This window comes from Notolepis coatsorum (assembly GCF_963971535.1).
Source record: "Notolepis coatsorum genome assembly, contig: SCAFFOLD_317, whole genome shotgun sequence".
In the NCBI taxonomy this organism is placed as follows: Eukaryota; Metazoa; Chordata; class Actinopteri; order Aulopiformes; family Paralepididae; genus Notolepis; species Notolepis coatsorum.
The window spans coordinates 25,937-43,999 of record NW_028169839.1 but is presented as its reverse complement, the minus strand read 5'-3'; the positions used below and the strand labels follow the sequence as shown (position 1 = coordinate 43,999).

General features: G+C 44.0%; 1 protein-coding gene across 1 annotated transcript in view; it reads right to left on the bottom strand.

Moving 5' to 3' along the window:
* Positions 1–18,063, bottom strand: part of prpf6 (PRP6 pre-mRNA processing factor 6 homolog) — a 46,345-nt gene that overhangs the window by 6,653 nt on the left and 21,629 nt on the right. Inside the window, exons 10-18 of the mRNA XM_084339516.1 lie at positions 17,725–17,843; positions 14,642–14,860; positions 9,561–9,683; positions 8,249–8,370; positions 7,319–7,457; positions 4,987–5,106; positions 3,441–3,617; positions 3,169–3,302; positions 1,646–1,737 (exon numbers count right to left, since the gene is read on the bottom strand). Of these exons, the coding sequence (XP_084195642.1) occupies positions 1,646–1,737; positions 3,169–3,302; positions 3,441–3,617; positions 4,987–5,106; positions 7,319–7,457; positions 8,249–8,370; positions 9,561–9,683; positions 14,642–14,860; positions 17,725–17,843 (1,245 nt within the window). The remainder of the gene's footprint in view (positions 1–1,645; positions 1,738–3,168; positions 3,303–3,440; positions 3,618–4,986; positions 5,107–7,318; positions 7,458–8,248; positions 8,371–9,560; positions 9,684–14,641; positions 14,861–17,724; positions 17,844–18,063) is intronic.

Genomic DNA, 18,063 nt, shown 5'->3' with positions numbered 1-18,063 from the left:
GAGAAAGAGGGGGATGAGAATTTTGAGATCATATAGACGTAGACTACGTTCACATTAGATGCCTTGATGCTCAATTCAGATGATTTTGTCCCAGATCCGATATTTTTGCCGTGACTGTGTATGATCCACATGCACACATTTACAACAAATAGCAGAATCCAGAGATGATTGGAGTCCAGAGCTCCAATCCAGCAAATGAAGTGATGGCTATATCAGTGATGGCTGTCGGAATGCAGAGCATTTTAACACTTATTTGAACAAGAAAGAAACACTTACAGCAGCTATAAGTGTCGGCTAATCCATTCCTTTCACTCAACATTCTAAACCTTTAGTGTGTTCTTTAGGGATGTCCCGATACCACTTCTTTCAGACCAAGTACAAGTACTTACATTTGGGTACTTGCAAAAAAAACAAAAACAAAAAACAAGATGTGCATCATATGTATTTTGGCCACTATGACCTGTAGTGTGAATGTGCCCAGGGTTAATGCCCTCCTGTTTACACAGGTTAAATCTGGGAGCATTCGCATTCACACCAAAACGCAGGGAATGTTGTTGACATTGCAGACATTCCTGATGCAGACATTCCCGTCTGAACGCAAGCAGCTCCGACTGGTTCCTTGGGGCATAGAACAGGGAGCAGCCGGCACTGTGTGCATGCACACCCAGGACGAGACACACGGTCGTACCAGAGTTAGAGCTCTGATGACAGCCAGGACGAGACACGCGGTCGTACCTAAGTTAGAGCTCTGATGACAGGCAGGACGAGACACATGGTCGTACCCGAGTTAGAGCTCTGATAGCCAGGATGAGACACATGGTCGTACCCGAGTTAGAGCTCTGACAGCCAGGACGAGACACACGGTCGTACCCGAGTTAGAGCTCTGATGACAGCCAGGATGAGACACACGGTCGTACCCGAGTTAGAGCTCTGATGACAGCCAGGATGAGACACACGGTCGTACCTGAGTTAGAGCTCTGATAGCCAGGACGAGACACACGGTCGTACCCGAGTTAGAGCTCTGACAGCCAGGACGAGACACGCGGTCGTACCCGAGTTAGAGCTCTGATAGCCAGGACGAGACACACGGTCGTACCTGAGTTAGAGCTCTGATAGCCAGGACGAGACACACGGTCGTACCCGAGTTAGAGCTCTGATAGCCAGGACGAGACACACGGTCGTACCCGAGTTAGAGCTCTGATGACAGCCAGGACGAGACACGCGGTCGTACCCGAGTTAGAGCTCTGATAGCCAGGACGAGACACGCGGTCGTACCCGAGTTAGAGCTCTGATGACAGCCAGGACGAGACACACGGTCGTACCCGAGTTGGAGCTCTGACTGACAGGACGAGACACACGGTCGTACCTGAGTTAGAGCTCTGACAGCCAGGACGAGACAGGCGGTCGTACCCGAGTTAGAGCTCTGATGACAGGCAGGACGAGACACACGGTCGTATCCGAGTTAGAGCTCTGATGACAGGCAGGACGAGACACACGGTCGTACCCGAGTTAGAGCTCTGATGACAGGCAGGACGAGACACGCGGTCGTACCGGAGTTAGAGCTCTGATGACAAGCAGGACGAGACACACGGTCGTATCCGAGTTAGAGCTCTGATGACAGCCAGGATGAGACACGCGGTCGTACCTGAGTTGGGGCACTCCTGTAAAGCTTTGGCCATCAGTGTGTTGGCGATGTTCTTCAGTCCGGCACGGAACTCCAGTCTGACTGACTCCAGCCTGGCAAACACAAACGTACACACATTATTGGGGCAACAGTGGCTCAGGAGGTAGAGCAGTTGTCTGGTAATCAGAAGGTTCCCGGTACTTTTAGACGAATTTTCGGAAAATATGGCTAGGGCTTATGAGGTTAAGGTCCCACGAGTTTGATCGGAACAGGGTAAATCTGCATTTCACTATGATGCCCCTCTAGATTCAAGATATTTATTTGTCGCATACATACACGAGACATGTAGTGAAATGAAGGTGGCCATGCCAACCTTGATTGTGCAAAAAAATACAAATAATAGAATAAAATAGAATACAATGTTAAGCTTACGAATGAAAGGTAATGAGTCCTATATACACTACTATACAATATACAGTTATACTATATATAACTATACTATACAAAAACATAATTATGTTTTTTAAAGTGACCGTTTGTGTGTTTAAAGTGACCTGTAGTGTGTTTGTGTGTGAGACAGTGCAGGATGTGTGGTGTGTGAAGAGATCAGTGTTCAGTGTTCTGATGGCCTGGGGGAAGAAGCTGAGTCTGAGTCTCTCTGTTTTTGCTGCATGCATACGGAGGCGCTTGCCTGACCGCAGCAGCTTGAACAGGCTATTGTTGGGGTGGTGAGGGTCCTTCATTATTCTGCAGACTCTGGATTTGCACCTCTTGTTGTATAAGTCCTGCAGGGGTGGTAGTGCAATACCCATAGTACGCTCTGCCAAACCAGGCAGTGATGTTCCCAGTCAGGATGCTGTCCACAGCCCCAGAGTAGAAGGACTGGATTATCTTCCCTGATACTCTGAATTTCCTGAGTTGTCTCAGGTGATAGAGGGCTACTTCGCCTTTTTTAAGTGTCTGTGTGTGTTGTCCAATGTCCATGTCAGGTCCTCTAACTCATGGAATGAACTACAACAGTCCTCAAAGCTTCTCCCCTCTGTTGCAGAGTATAAAACCTTGATCTCCAAACTTTGTCAATCAAGTTGTATGTGTTTTAATTGATTTGTTATCCTGGCTTTTTGCCTCGTCTTGTTGTCTTATTGTTACAATTTGATACGATATGCCATGTGATTTTATATGGCATTTTTGCTTTCTCATTTCTGTATGTACACTCGTCGACGTGACTGTAAATTAGGGGAACCTCAGTTGCCTTTTGAGTTTAAATAAAGGTTTGAAATTAAATTAAACTTTTAAGGTATTCTGTTTCCCAGAGGGGCTTGACGAGAGAACAAGGGCAAGAGTAGAATGTGATCAAATTATGATATCATAGGTAACAGATCGAGGGAGGACTGAGTGCCCAGTAACTACGATGAACTACAGCTACAATGACAGGAAGAAGCGTCTGTGTGTGTGTGTTCTGACCACAGCTCACGACTCTGGGGGTTCTCTGTGTGTGTGTGTGTGTGTGTGTGTGTGTGTGGTGTGTGTGTGTGTGTTCTGACCACAGCTCAGGACTCTGGGGGTTCTTGAGTCGTGACTTCTCCAGGATGGCTCTGGCTCTGGTCAGCTGTCCGATCCTCTCCTCCAGACGGGACAGCAGCTGCCACAGAGGCATGGAATGGGGACACTTCTTCAACTACAACAGACAACAAGACACTGGTCAGTTTCCACACGTTAGATAAGGATGTGTTCTATGAATGATTAGACTAATGTTGTGTTTTGTGTTAATCTATTTAGAGGAAGAAGACAACACTCCTAGCCCTCCCTCTCTCACCCCCTGGTTGTAGGCCTCTCTGGCCAGGTCCATGTGTTCACACTGTTCCTCTATCTGTCCCCTCATCATCCAGAGTTTGGGGAAGTCCTCGTAGTGCTTGAGGGCCTCGGTGCAGAGCTCCTGAGCAGCCTCGATGTTCCCCAGCACCCACTCCAGCTTCACCGACTTCATGAACACCTGCAGAATGCACGCACACACATTAGATACAGTCTGGAGGTTTCTCTGTATACTGTACATCGGCAGCAGGACTGACTATTTCTAAAATACCCACAAAAATATCCTACTCAAGCAAAAGTACTGTTACTGAAAATCTACTTGAATAAAAGATGTTGACATTTTACTCAGAGTAAATACACCTTCTACAAAGTAAAGTGCACAAACAAAGTAAAGCAAGATTCAACATGACCATGTAGGGATGTGTTCCATGAAACATTTACATTTTGATCAATTGTACATAAAATGTCAACATTCATGAGTGGATGCTGATTAGCCCACATAGGCAGCATGTCCCGAGGAGATGCAGAGGAGAGCCGACTCTGGAGTGAGCAGTAGATTATAGGCTACTGTTGTTGACAAACGGAAGGCTCTTGTGAGCATGTGGTGCGCTTGGTTGCTGTAGGGGAAGTTTGGGAAGGTTGTCAAAAGCCTGAAGATAATTCATTTTAGAATACTGCCATTTTTGCATACGTGTAACCAACTCAATTTTTTTTTAGTTTTGAACTAATAAAAGCATCTGACGAGCCAATCTGTAGACAGCTATATTAAAGTAGGCTTTTGTTTCATCATCAGCATAACAACAGACCAACACGTATCTGGAGATGAAAGCCTAACAGGCTCAGGTCACCAGATAGGCAGACGGTGTGGTTGATACGTTGGTGTTTTGGAAGCTCACTGGACGTTTCTCAGGGCTAGGAGCCCAGCAAGCCTGGGCCTGACGAAGGAGACACCTGGAGTAAAACGCACCATTAACTCCCTAGAACACTTAGCAAACACAACACTGCTGCCTCATCACCACCTACCTCTCAACAGCTACCTCTCAACGGGCACAGGGCCCCCGATTCACACGCAAGCTTCTCAACAGATATTTTATTAGGTACAGAAGGTCATGGCAGGACAATTCACTGGGTATTTAAAAGTCTGAAGGGTTATTCCTCTCTCCAGGAGGCTAAACATGCCACTTGACTTGAGTAATGATAGGGACAGGAGAGAGATCGACTGGGGGAGTGGTATCTTATGCAACGGTGGTGTAGTGGTAAACACTACAGGTCCGTTGCATAAGAGGTCCTGAGTTCGATTCCCACTTGGGGACCTGGTTGCCGGGTACCCAGATGGGGCATCTCCCGGGCCTTTCTGTGTGGAGTTTGCATGTTCTCCCCCCAGAAAGAGATGAACCCAATGGAAAAACATGCAGAACAGATCACTAGCGCTGTCGTGTCCCTAACTAAGACGGACAGGAGCACCCGAGTGCCCTTATGTAATATCGATCATCTTTTATTGTCCCCACGAGGATAGGGAAACGAGGACACACACACACACAGTCACTCACTCTAGCGGTAGGTGCACTGCTGCGAGCTTTGGCCAGCAGGCGGCGGGCCCTCTCGTACTCGTTATTCTCGGACTCCAGCTTGACGGCAGCCAGCCAGATCTCCTCACTGTTGGGGTTCGCCTGCAGGAGGAGGAGACCAGAGAAACACAGACGTGAAAAGGTGTGGTGGATCCGGACATGTCAATTATATCCCAGACGGATCTTCTAATAATAATAATAAACGTTATTTGTATAGCAGCACCTTTCATACAAGAATTGAAGCTCAAAGTGCTTCACAGCAGTACAAGATAAAAAAGACAGAGGGCGGCTACGTGGTGCAGTGGGCAAGGCGCTCACCACGAATACTGGAGACGCTGGGTTCGCCTGTTCAAGCCCAGCACTCCACATTGCTTTCAGTTTAGCTGGTCGTCCGTACTAATACACATTGGCAGTATTAGGGGGTGGGAAACTGATGGGTGGGGATCGGGCGTTGTGGACAGCGACTCCTACAGGTCGGTTGGTGCGCCTGCGCAGTAGAATCAGGAAGCGACGGGGGCGGCGCCCCTCCAAAGCGCAGACCCCTGACGCTGAAAGATCGCGCCGCGCAGGTGAAAAGATGCGACTGCTGTCACCTCGAGTATCGGAGGGGACTCGTGCTATGTATGACTTAGTCCACATTGCAGCCGGCTTGTGGGAGGCAAGAAACAGCGTTCGAGACAGGGGAGGGTTGAATTGGATGATACGAAATTGGGATGGGATAAAAATAGAAAAATGGGAGAAAAAGTGGATAAAAAAAAAAGATAAAAAAGACAGGCATAAAATTAGCACAAAATTGTCAGATCAATGCATAAAGTGCAGACATAAAATAAGTATAAAACAAGCGTAAAATAAAGCAGCAAAATAGACAAAGTCAAGGTAAGGCATAGAACATTAAATCACATAGTTTTTCATATTAGGCACTTTGAGTGCCGGGACCCGTCTTTAGACGTCTTTGCTGGCCATGCTAAAGTTGCCGGAGGACGCGTTACGTCGTCCTTATATCAATATTTCAAAAATCTGCGATCGGATTCATATGTCCCCTCCGCTGGCCTGAGATCCACCAGCAGGACCCACTGAGCTCTCTGGCGGTTCAGGAGCGCCATCTGGTGGCCGATCGGCGCAATCGCCAAACAGGATGTTGAATAGAGGTTGTCATGACGACCGTAGTACTTCCGGGCGCTCGCTATAGTTCATGGGACTCTGGCTCGTCACGCTACACGGTGATCGATTGGCAATAACTCGATAAACAACATGATTTGGACGTATATACCATTATACAAGCTGGAGATGGACCGGGTAAAAATATATCCCATAATGATAAGATTTCTACTCGACGATGATCGCCCAACGGCGCGCGGAGACTGGGGTGAGTTTCAGCGTGTAACGTTACCGTCTTCGATACTAACTGCTATTATCAACATTTGACCCACATTAGATGATTGGTATAACGCTGCCCACGGAATTATAAACGCCCCCTCGCCCATCCGGTCAACATCAGATGACGTGTAGTAACTTCTAGAAGTACGTCTAGTTGGAATTTTTTATATCGCGCTGATTGCCATCAAACTGTATTTCATCATCAATATAATGCATTTGGGGCTATATATCACGTTCTGGAGAAAGCTGCGGAAAGAGATGAAAACATACTTATACATTAGACCATACTTTACTATGAATATGTGAATGAAAAAGTTTAACGTTGCTACACAATGAACAATACATATAGGACTTTGAATGGGCCCTAATAATGGCAATGTAGCAATAGAATTTAAAAAGTTATAGCCCTGCAAAGAAGGGGACTTTCTCCATAGACAAATAGCGCTGGCAATCTATGGTATATCATGAATTTAACCTTAGGCAGCCAAAGTGTTAGGATCTAACATCTTAACCTCTTAAGTCCTAGTAATACTTTCTGAAATTTTGCCTAAAAGTACATACCCAAGTAAATGGAAGATTGCTCCACTTCTACAAGGTCAATTTGCATGTTCTTGGTATCTAGGAACATCTATGGACCTCAGGGAATGTATTCCCAGTGTCAGAAATAGTGTGTCTGTTACTATGCTTGAGTGAATTGTAATGAACCAAAAGGAGAATATCAATTATAATTATTTATGTTAATCTTTGACAGTGAATAACACCATGCTAACATTGACCAGACGTGAAAAATTGCCACTGACCTCATTCAGCAACTTCCTGAGATCAAGTGTACAAAAAAATCCAAACACAATCCTCCACAATAGATCATGTAAAACGTGAAGAGCTTCTACACACGAGCGTTGCTCTGGTGACCGGTAAGTTTGGCGCATCCCGTTACCTGGAAGGCCAGAGCGAGGATGCTTCTGGCGGCAGGCACGTCCTCGGCCAGCCACTTGGACTTGGCCCCCATCAGCCACAGGACCTCTGCTTTGGGACAGTGAGCTACCGCCCGCTGGAGCAGCGCCTCCAGAGACTCCCTGACGGAATCAAACGAGGAGATGTGAGAGGGAATGCAAATCATAATCACTCCATCCTTTGTAAAAACTAGGGCTGACCCCGAATAATCAACTAATCGACCGAAAGGAGCCGTAGTCGACTGCCAACCTTAGTCGAATGCAAAAATAAAATAATAATAATCGTATATATATATTTTTTTTATCATTCTTTCCAAAAGCAAAGAGGCCTAGAATCGTGGCTAACGCTAATGGCACGCATACCAGTGAGGCTAACTGCCTACGAAAACTGGCACAGAGACACTGAAAGAGGATTTCACCCATCTAATGAACACACTAGACAAATATCAAGATGTATCCATCAGTGGACCAATTGCATGCTTTCGCAGAGAACAAAAAGCCTTCAGTCGACTCCTTCAGACATTAAGCACCCCCCACAGCCCAAATGGAATGATCATTTTCCCCCCCGACTATACAAATCCTTAGTCGGGGACAGGCCTAGTAAAAACACATACAAATTGACTGATGTTTCAATGCTACACCCTTTATCGTGATTAGCAGGGGGATGAAGGGAGAGGAGTAGGGGAAGGTAGGAGAGAGAATGCGAGAACACTGGAGTAGGCTTCGGGTGGGATGACTAAAAGAGAAAGATATTCACAACCAATAAAGATATCAAGATAAATTGCTATCGAGTCACCTTCCAAACAAGGAGACAGGATAACTAGTCAACAGTCGGCCACAGGTGTCTGTGAGAGCCGTACTAATGAACCACTGCTAAACCTCACAGAGACGACCGGCCCTGCCTGTGTGTTTACCTGGTGCCGTGGTTCTTCTCAAAGTAGGCGGCTCTCAGCCACACACTCTTCTTACTGGGGAACATCTGCAGGGCGTGGGCATATATGGCCCTGGCGCACTCCAATGCTCCATGTAACACACACTGAAACAGAACACACAGAGAGAGAGTGAGAGGGAGAGTGAGAGGGAGAGGGAGAGGGAAAGGTACCAGATGCAGGGGGTGGAGAGTGAACAGTAAAACAAAAATGTATATATATATGTATATATTAGGGCTGGGCAATTAATTGGAAAAAAATCGCGATCTCGATTCATAGACCTATGCAATCTCATTTCTAAGTTATGACGATTTATTTTTATTAAAAAGAAAAGTTATTATTTTTTTTTTATATATTTTTTAAACTTTTTAAATGATTTTATTGAAGAAATAAGAATCGTGATCTCAATTCTTAGAGAGAAAAATCGTGATTCACATTTTAGCAAGAATCGCCCAGCCCTAGTATATATATATACAATATGTATATATATTGTATATATATACAATACCCCTCCCCCCCTCCCCCCCATGCTGCTATGATGCCTGAATTTCCCCAAGGGGATCAATAAAGGAATATCTTATCTTATATATATATTTAAGCAATAGTTGACGACAGGCCATGGTATATGGTAATTATATCACAGTTAAGGGGCGTAGCTCATGACAGGCCATGGTATATGGTAATTATATCACAGCTAAGGAACGTAGTTCACGACAGGCCATGGTATATGGTAATTATATCACAGTTAAGGGGCGTAGCTCATGACAGGCCATGGTATATGGTAATTTTATCATCGCTAAGGGGTGCAGTTCGGCCGACGCAAAGCGGAGGAATGGGGTCGACGGATGCCCAGTTTAACTGGGAATCCCTGTTCAACGTGAGGTTAACTATTGTAACCAATCATTCTGCTATATTCCATTATCTGTCATTTGTCAGTCTCCCCAGTTAGTAGCTAGATTGATACATTTAGTGTAAATAATAAAATAATCTGGATAAAACCATTGCTTTATCAGTCTGATTCAGATGGCACTAACGGACATTCTGAACCCCTCTTGGTCCATATATGGGCATATGTGCGTGCCGAGATGCGAGGGATTCCCCGATCTGCATGCGCCAGCCCCAGTCTCCTCCATAGACCAGAGTCACCAGACCGTCTCATTTAACAAGTGAACAAAGTGATACTGATGTGAAAAAAAAATTAGAATCATAGATGTGGATATAACGCTCATTATACCTATGGCTATGAACCAATCATATTGCTTGATTTGAGCTACCCGTTTTATAAATAAAGACGTACACTTTCGGCGTCCTCCATCCAGGTGTGTTTGCAGTCTTCCTCCTCAATGCCAATCCCCATCACAGCCCTGATGACCGCCTGGCAGGTGGCCACACTGCCCGCCTTGTCACACTCCTCTGCATCCTAAACCAATCACAAACACAAACTTTTATCATCATGTCACAGCACAGATTTACAGCGTAGGGAGTGAAATTATAAAAAATAAATGTTTGCTCTCTCTACCTTGTAGGAACAACAATAGGATAGGATTAATAGGAACAATTTAGAGAATGACAACATTAATAAATATGTTCTTGGATGTTTTGCTGAGGGGTAAAGGTTGCTAGAATACAATTGATCTACTAATTCTCTTCCGGTAAGACAGTCATATAACCAAGATTTCACATCAACAACAGTTGCAACAGTGACTCCTACTGGTCGGTCAGGGCGCCTGTTCAGCGGGGAGTAGATAGCATGAACCTCCGGGTGGGTTAGGCTCTCCCAGTGAAACTCCTCACTTGTCAGGTGAAAAGAAGAGGCCTCCAGACCCACAGAGGATACATGTGGTCGTCTACACCCTCCCCAGACCCACAGAGGATACATGTGGTCGTCTACACCCTCCCCAGACCAACAGAGGAGACATGTGGTCATCTACACCCTCCCCAGACCCACAGAGGAGACATGTGGCAGTCTACACCCGACCCAGACCCACAGAGGAGACATGTGGTCGTCTACACCCTCCCCAGACCCACAGAGGATACATGTGGTCGTCTACACCCTCCCCAGACCAACAGAGGAGACATGTGGTCATCTACACCCTCCCCAGACCCACAGAGGAGACATGTGGCAGTCTACACCCGACCCAGACCCACAGAGGAGACATGTGGTCGTCTACACCCTCCCCAGACCCACAGAGTGTAGCGCAACGACCAGGACACACGTGAAATTGAAAAAAAAAAAAAAAAAATAGAGATGAGTGCATTGAAAGGTGGAAATGTGCAGAATGCCACTCACAGAGCTCGCTGTGCCCAGAGGAAACAGGAGGAGACACGGTGCTCTGCCAAAGGATGTAAGGATGTAATGTGTATTGGTGTTGAACCAATACACATTACAGTCACTCCCACATAGGGGTGAAAGATTCAGGCTTATCTCACGATTCGATATTGGTATATTACCGGGTATATTATTTATTTTTATTAACCTTTATTTACCCAGGGTAGGTTCACTGAGCTGATGCTCTTTTTCAGGAACGCCCTGCTTCACATTCACACAGTTCCATTCACATCTGGGAGCTGCCCAGTACAACCACAGTCTGCCACCGTTGGCCACTGAGCAACTCCACTGGAGCAGTTGGGGTTAAGTGCCTTGCTCAAGGACACTTCAGTGGTTGGTGTTAATGGGATAGGAGAGAGCTATTAATTCACTTCCCCAACCCAGATTTTTTCCTGCCGGTCCGGGGGATCGAACCAGCGACCTTCCGGTCACAAACCTGCTTCTCTAACCATTAGGCCACCCGCTGCCCCTATATGACCAAGTATATTACCAGGGCCCTCATTTATCAATGGTGCGTACGCACAGATATGTGCGTAACACGTGCGTACGATCATTTCTAAGCAACGTGTGGGACTTATCAATTTGAACGTGTGCTTGACTTTGTGCAGAACACCCACCTCCAAACACGATTAAATATTGTTTAAAATAAAAAGCTAAATACTATTATTTTGTGTGTCATGTTTCCAAATAAGATTGGTCACAACGAAATGCTTTCTACTTCAATTTGTTGGTTAGAATAGATTACCTCCGTTGAAACTTCACTGAGACTAACACAGTCTATTTGTGCACAGACGTGATGGAATTCAAGTTCGCGTTTTTATTGATCACATAGGCAGGCTACACATGGCGTATATACAGACTATACATGGCAGTGAGATTCATTGTTATTGTATGCTCTCGTATTATTGTTATAGTATGCTATTGTCAAGAAAGGAAGTACATTATCTTCAATCGTGGCTTTAATTCATAGCCGAGAAGCAGTCTAGTCTTAGCAGCTTCATTAATCCCGACCAGTCTCAGCCACATGCATAACTGAGACCGGCTATGGAAACAAATCATAAATAGACTACTGTAAATAAAATAGCCTATAATATTATAAAGGATAGGCTATATAGCAGGGGTAGAGGGGTTCCCAACCTTTCTTCCCCAGAGCCCCACGATTCCTTGGAGACATAGGAATATGATATAAGGTATACTGGTCGTCAGCGAGGAGATATAGCCCACAGCGGATAGTCATTAAATGCCATTTGAGAATATAGGCTATTAAGGCAAAACGACGGCCTATAGCCTATACATATTATTTAATGTTTTCATAAGCGTAAAGATACAACAGCTAGATTAACGATCAAGTTAGTTTACTCACTGTATGCAGGCTTCGCAGGGCTGTGCCATGTGTTATATATGCGCAAGTTACTGTTGCATAATGCTATTATATCTCATTTATATAGGCTACCTAATACCGACAACAAAATAGATTGTATGCCTCTACAAATCATATTATACCCGGTAGCCAATCGAACGAAACAAATAAAGGCATTCATATTCCAGCATGGTTACCAACGCCAAACAGTGGTCAACGGTCTTTATTAGTAGCCTGTCGCGTATTTCTCCCATAACACACGCTGTCTTCTTGGTTCGACAGTGCGTTAAATTAGTTGCTTAGACCTCCGTGAACAATCTCGCTCTGTGAAGTTTCTCAGAGTTTGCTCGGGTTAGTCCATTATTTCACATCCCATGGGGGTGTTTCATGACCATATATGGATAATCATGCACGAGCATTGACGGTAAGAACAAATGGTATTTATCAACACAGAGTGTGCGTACGTACGACCTGTGCACGCACGGTTGATAAATCCCGATTTTTCTGTGTGTAGAGACATTCTAAATTCTGTGCTTAAGAACGAAAATAGAACACTTTCTAAGCATTGTTGATAAATGAGGGCCCAGGTATATGACCAGGTATGTGACCAGGTATGTGACCCAGCGTTTCCGTTAGCCGGTAATTACCGGTATTTGACCGGCAAAATCTGTTGAAGTCTGACATATTTAATCTCTCCGGTCTTAATGTCCGGTGAAAATAATTCCCTGAGTCTAAGCACAATTTGATTATTTGAATTGTATTAAAATAGACTAAAATTAAATAGCCTATGCGATGAACGAAACAATCATTACATTTGTTTCATCGTTGCTTCTAATAATGACAACGACGTTGTCAGCGAGAGCTTAGTGCTGGGTGTGCGAACTTTTGTGAAGCTGCAGAGCCGGAGCAGCAGCAGCACAGTGCAGTACTCCAGCAGTACTCCAATTCAGCCATTGGCAATTCAATGTTGGGTGGGGGGCGCAATGTTGGGTGGGGGGCGCTGCTGTGCGGTCCCCAGAAAAGAGCCAATAACAGCTGAATATGCTGCTCTGCATCGACATACTCTCGCAAATAAGTCATTGGGAGGTGGAGAGAGAGAGTCGTCACGCAAACCCACGATAATGTTGCCGTCTCTCTCTGCCAAATTTCTCAGTTCTTCGCTTGATATAATTAATACAAATGTCCAATATAACGGAATTCGTTAGCTCATAAAAATGTGATTATAACAGACTGTTGTTTATTAATGTCGGGCGACTGCCCACAGAGGTCTATTTGATTTAAAGTCGGCAGCAGCAAGGAGTCTGGGACTTATTTTATTTGGAATAATGACTTTATACGCAAAAGTAGCCTAGTTTTAAGTAAAAATATTATAAATCTACATGCCTTGATGATGTCATTCTTTTGTTTTGTTGTCATTCTTTTGCCTATCAATTGTTTTTAAGCTCAATAAACTCTGACCGGAATTTCTCTCATTTGACCGGTAGATTGAAATCTACCGGACACTGAGGCCGGCAACAATTTTTTCTAACGGAAACCCTGATGTGACCAGGTATATGACCAGGTTGGTAAGGTTAGTTGTGAGCTACTATTCATGTGCAATCGGAGTGTGAACCCATGTTGCACTTTCATGCATTACTGTAGTTTGTAGAACGCAAAGCTCATCGGTAACATAATATAGTGACTGAGTAGTAAAGGTGACAAACGCTTGAATTGATCATGATCCACAAGTGCTAAGCTTGTTGCTAACGCTACTGGGGGTTGTCCACTTCTAGGTGGTAGGTGCTTGGCCTCTGGGAGATGGCTTACGATTAGGGATGACCGATATTATCGGCCTACCGATATTGGCATAAAAATGTGATATCGGAAAATATCGATATCGGTTTTCAAAAAAAAATATATATATATATAATAAATAAATATATATATTTTTTAACATTTATTTAACCTTTATTTACCCAGACAAGCAAGTAAGAACAAATTATTATTTTATTTATTGTCAAAGTATGCATAATGTTGTGTTAATTACACAACAAGATATATGTAATGTTAATTACCTGAAATTATTCAGTTTTTTGGGGGGGGGAAACCCTACATATATCGGTATCGGTTGATATCGGTATCGGAAATTAAGAGTTGGACAATATCGGTATAGGTAAAAAAGCCAATATCGAGCATCCCTACTTACGATGCAAGTCACTCATTTGTAACGTTAACGAGGCTATTACCAAAATACTTCAGCCGTTTTCAGGCTCCTTCTTTCCTGGCAAATTATAAAATCCAATGTGTTCCTTCATTGAGACGTGTCAGTCAAGCGAGCAGCAACAACAAGACCTCCGGTTGGACTTTTTCAAAATAAAAATCACAGATTTTTGGAATTTGTGAATTGATTTTGAATGAAAATTCCCCTACTCCTCCACAAGACACCAGATCTACAGGCAATGAGACGATGATTGATGTCATAGGTGAAAGTAATTAGCTTGTCTGCTAACTAAATATATTGGGGTCAAATCAGGAAGCAAATCATAGCAACAACAAACAATGTTGACACTTAATTTGTATTCATGACATCCAGATCTCTACCTGGCCAACATGGTGAGTGAACAACCAACAGTTCTACTTAGTCATCAGTGGTTCACGATATACCGTAGTTATGTTTCTCCGTCCCTCATTTCAGACGTAACACACACACCTGTATCCACTGTTCTCGGTTGATCTCCACACCGTTGGCGCGCAGGGAGGTGATGGCTCTGTCGATGATCTTCTCCACCATCCCCGTGTTGCCGTTGGCCTCCTCCAGCTTGGCGGCGGTGATCCAGATGTGTCTGTCCGTGGGGATGTTCTCTCTGGCCTTGTTCAGCACGCGACGGGCATTCTCATAGGTCTCCAGCCGGGCGAGCGCCAGCCACAGCTACAGCAGAGAGGAAGAGAGACCGAGAGAGAGACCGAGAGAGACCGAGAGAAAGAGAGACAGGGAGAGAGAGAGACAGGGAGAGAGAGAGACAGGGAGAGAGAGAAAGAGGAATAGTCTTGATATTTCTTTTTTTCTTTTCTCTTAAACTTCGTTTAACAAAAAAGAACTCAAGCCAACTTCATTTGTACAGCTGCTAGGGGTGGGACAAAAAAGACATACAGTAACATATTGCAAGCCGATATTATATTGATACAATGACACAGAGTATCGATATAAAAAATAATATAATATTTTGTATAATAATAAAAATATATTTTGGCTTAACAATCCCATTTTACTGCAAGAAAAATTATTGGAATGATGTGAACAGACTGAAAATGTTGTCTTATTAGATCAAACAGATTATGCATATATATATTTATTGCAGATGGTTTCTGTTGGGGACATAATTAATAGTTCATAATAATCAAGTTGTGGTCAGTGTGTGTTAAAGAGGCACCATGCAATTTGTTGAACATTATTTCATGTACAATTGGCCATTTCGTAATGCACAGTAAAGAATATGATAAGCTTTCAAGTAAATTCTGTGAATAAATACTTGCTTTTTGCCATTTTATGGGTATTTTTTCTTCTTCACAGATATCGTGATGTATCATAGATAAAATGTCTTGCAATATCTCAATTACCACAATACCGTAAACCCTCAAATATAGGACGGGTCTTCTATTTACCTCAGCTGCAAAGAGCACCAGGCCTTTATTAGAGAGAGGCTTATATAAGAGGCAGGCCTTAATTTCTAAAAATGACACTCATGGACATAATCCCTTCATTTTCAGACTTTTATTGCATTATTATTATTATTATTATTAAAACAAATTTAATACGTACATTGTCCGTCTACATTTATTTAGACTAGCATTGGTATTTAAATATTGAGTGCAGTTGAGTAATTGTGGGATTAACGTAATTCACACACTGAAGTTGGAACTGTCTATAGGTTGCGGGGTCCGGGGACGATTTAGCGTGTGGTACCTACCTTCTCGACTTCCTCAGTCGAATCGAGTTGATGCCATGCAGTGGCTTTAGCTACTAACGCTATCATAACATCATGATCTGTAATGTGTCAACTGGACAACGCCAGCCTCTCCTGCCAACGCCATATAGATAGCGAACGTTAACGTTTGCAAACGAAGTCAACGTCATCCAGCTGACACCACAGATCTAGATATTATGACAACGTTCGCTAGCGGTAAAGCTAACGGCAACCAGAGGGAAACGTTAATGTACGGTAGTCAGTGTAGCGGGAGGCATCACTGGATTTGCATTGGCAAGAGTTTATCTCATTCTATATCACGGCACGAAAAAGTTAAAACAATACTTTCTTTTGCGACCTTATATTGGAGACAGGCCTTTATTTGTCTGCATGCATCAAACCCTCTGCCATTATAAGAGGCCCGTCCTTTATTCGAGTACCCTCCACTATTAGAGGATTTACGGTATTATCATTATCAGGGGCCAAATATCAGTATCGTATATCGTGTATCGTCTCACCCATAACGTGTACCCGATAATAAATTCCGACTTTATCCCATGTCTTCCAAACTCGTGATTGGATTCAGTGGTGTTGATGTTAACCGGAGAACCACTGAATAATCATGACCAAGGAGGGGAGTAACAGGGCAGTCGTTGTGGTGCAAGGCTATGTGTACGCTACCTCCACTCCACGATACCAAAATATTGATATTCGATACCATCACCATACCGGTTCTAGAATGATAACACGGCAAAAACCTAAAACATCAGGACATAATGGAGTATAATATTCTACAGAAAATTCTTTATAAAATTTTGTAAACTACATTTTGTGTCGTCGTTTGTAGTCAACGACATTGCATGAATTATTTAGTCACGTTAGTGTCACAAACCCCCAAGAGGGCGCGCAACTCCACCTAATAACGTCAGCATCTATATAACATAGAACACATTAAATAGTTTACAACCGGCTAGCACTAACATTAGCTTGTTTGTTTAGAAAATGCTCATGCCGGCGGTCGGGTGGCGTAGCGGAGATTGCGCTCATCACCAATGCAAGAGGCTGCGGTCTCGACTCCCGGAGTCAGCATTGCCTGCGGCTTGGGCCGGTCGTCATACTAACTCGTTTGGCTGAGTTAGGGGGAGGGAAGTCGTGGGTGGTAATCTGGCGTTGTGGACAGCGACGCCTACAGGTCAGGTCTGGGCGCCTGCTCAGCGAAAGGCAGGAAATGGTGAAGGCAGCGTGACCTCCCACGCGCTACGCTTCACCAATGAGAGTCCTCGCTGCCAAGTGAAAAAAAGAGCCACTGGCTGTCTCCGCATGTGTCGGAGGAAGCATGTGGTGGACTTCAGTGTTCCCTTGTACCGACCAGTAGGAGGAACATGCGCACAACAACCAGGTAGGGGAGGGGGGGAATTGGCATTGGGACTAAATTGGGATGGGGAGAAAAAAATTGAAAATCAGGTGGAGAAAAAGAGAATAAAAAAAAAAAGCTCACACCAATTGATGAGGCTGTAACTGAGTGGAGAGACTAAACAAAAAAGACTAAATCGAGACTAAACGAAAAAGACTAAGACTAAAATGCTCAGACCTGTAGTTGACTAAAACTTGACTAAACGAAAAATAGATAAAGGTGACTAAATATGCTGAAAACGAAAAAGAGCATTTGACACATGACTAAAAGACTAAGACTAAGACTAAAAAAAGAAAATAGCTGACGAAATGAACACTGGTTCCGACAAAACACATTTCTGTATCAACAGACAATAAAGAACTATCTTATCTTATTCTAAAAGTGCTCTAGTATCGGTGCATCATGCTGCCTTACCTCCACACTGGTAGCACAGCACTCCACCGCTCTGCTCAGCATGATCCTGGCGTCCTCCGGCTCCTCCAGCTCCACCGCCGTCTTCCAGAGACGCACAGACTTGGACACATTCTCCAGGGCTGTGTTACAGAGAGAGAGGGAGTGTAATTACACAACGCTCATTCACATTATTTTATTGTGTGTGTTTTTTTTTTATGTACATACATTCAGAAAAATGTGAGATGCTTTTTTCCCCCGGCTCCTCAACCATAGATTTGTAAACATAATACACAACATATATTCTATTTATACAAACTATAACTATAAGCTATAACTATAAATATAAACTAGATAAGCTAT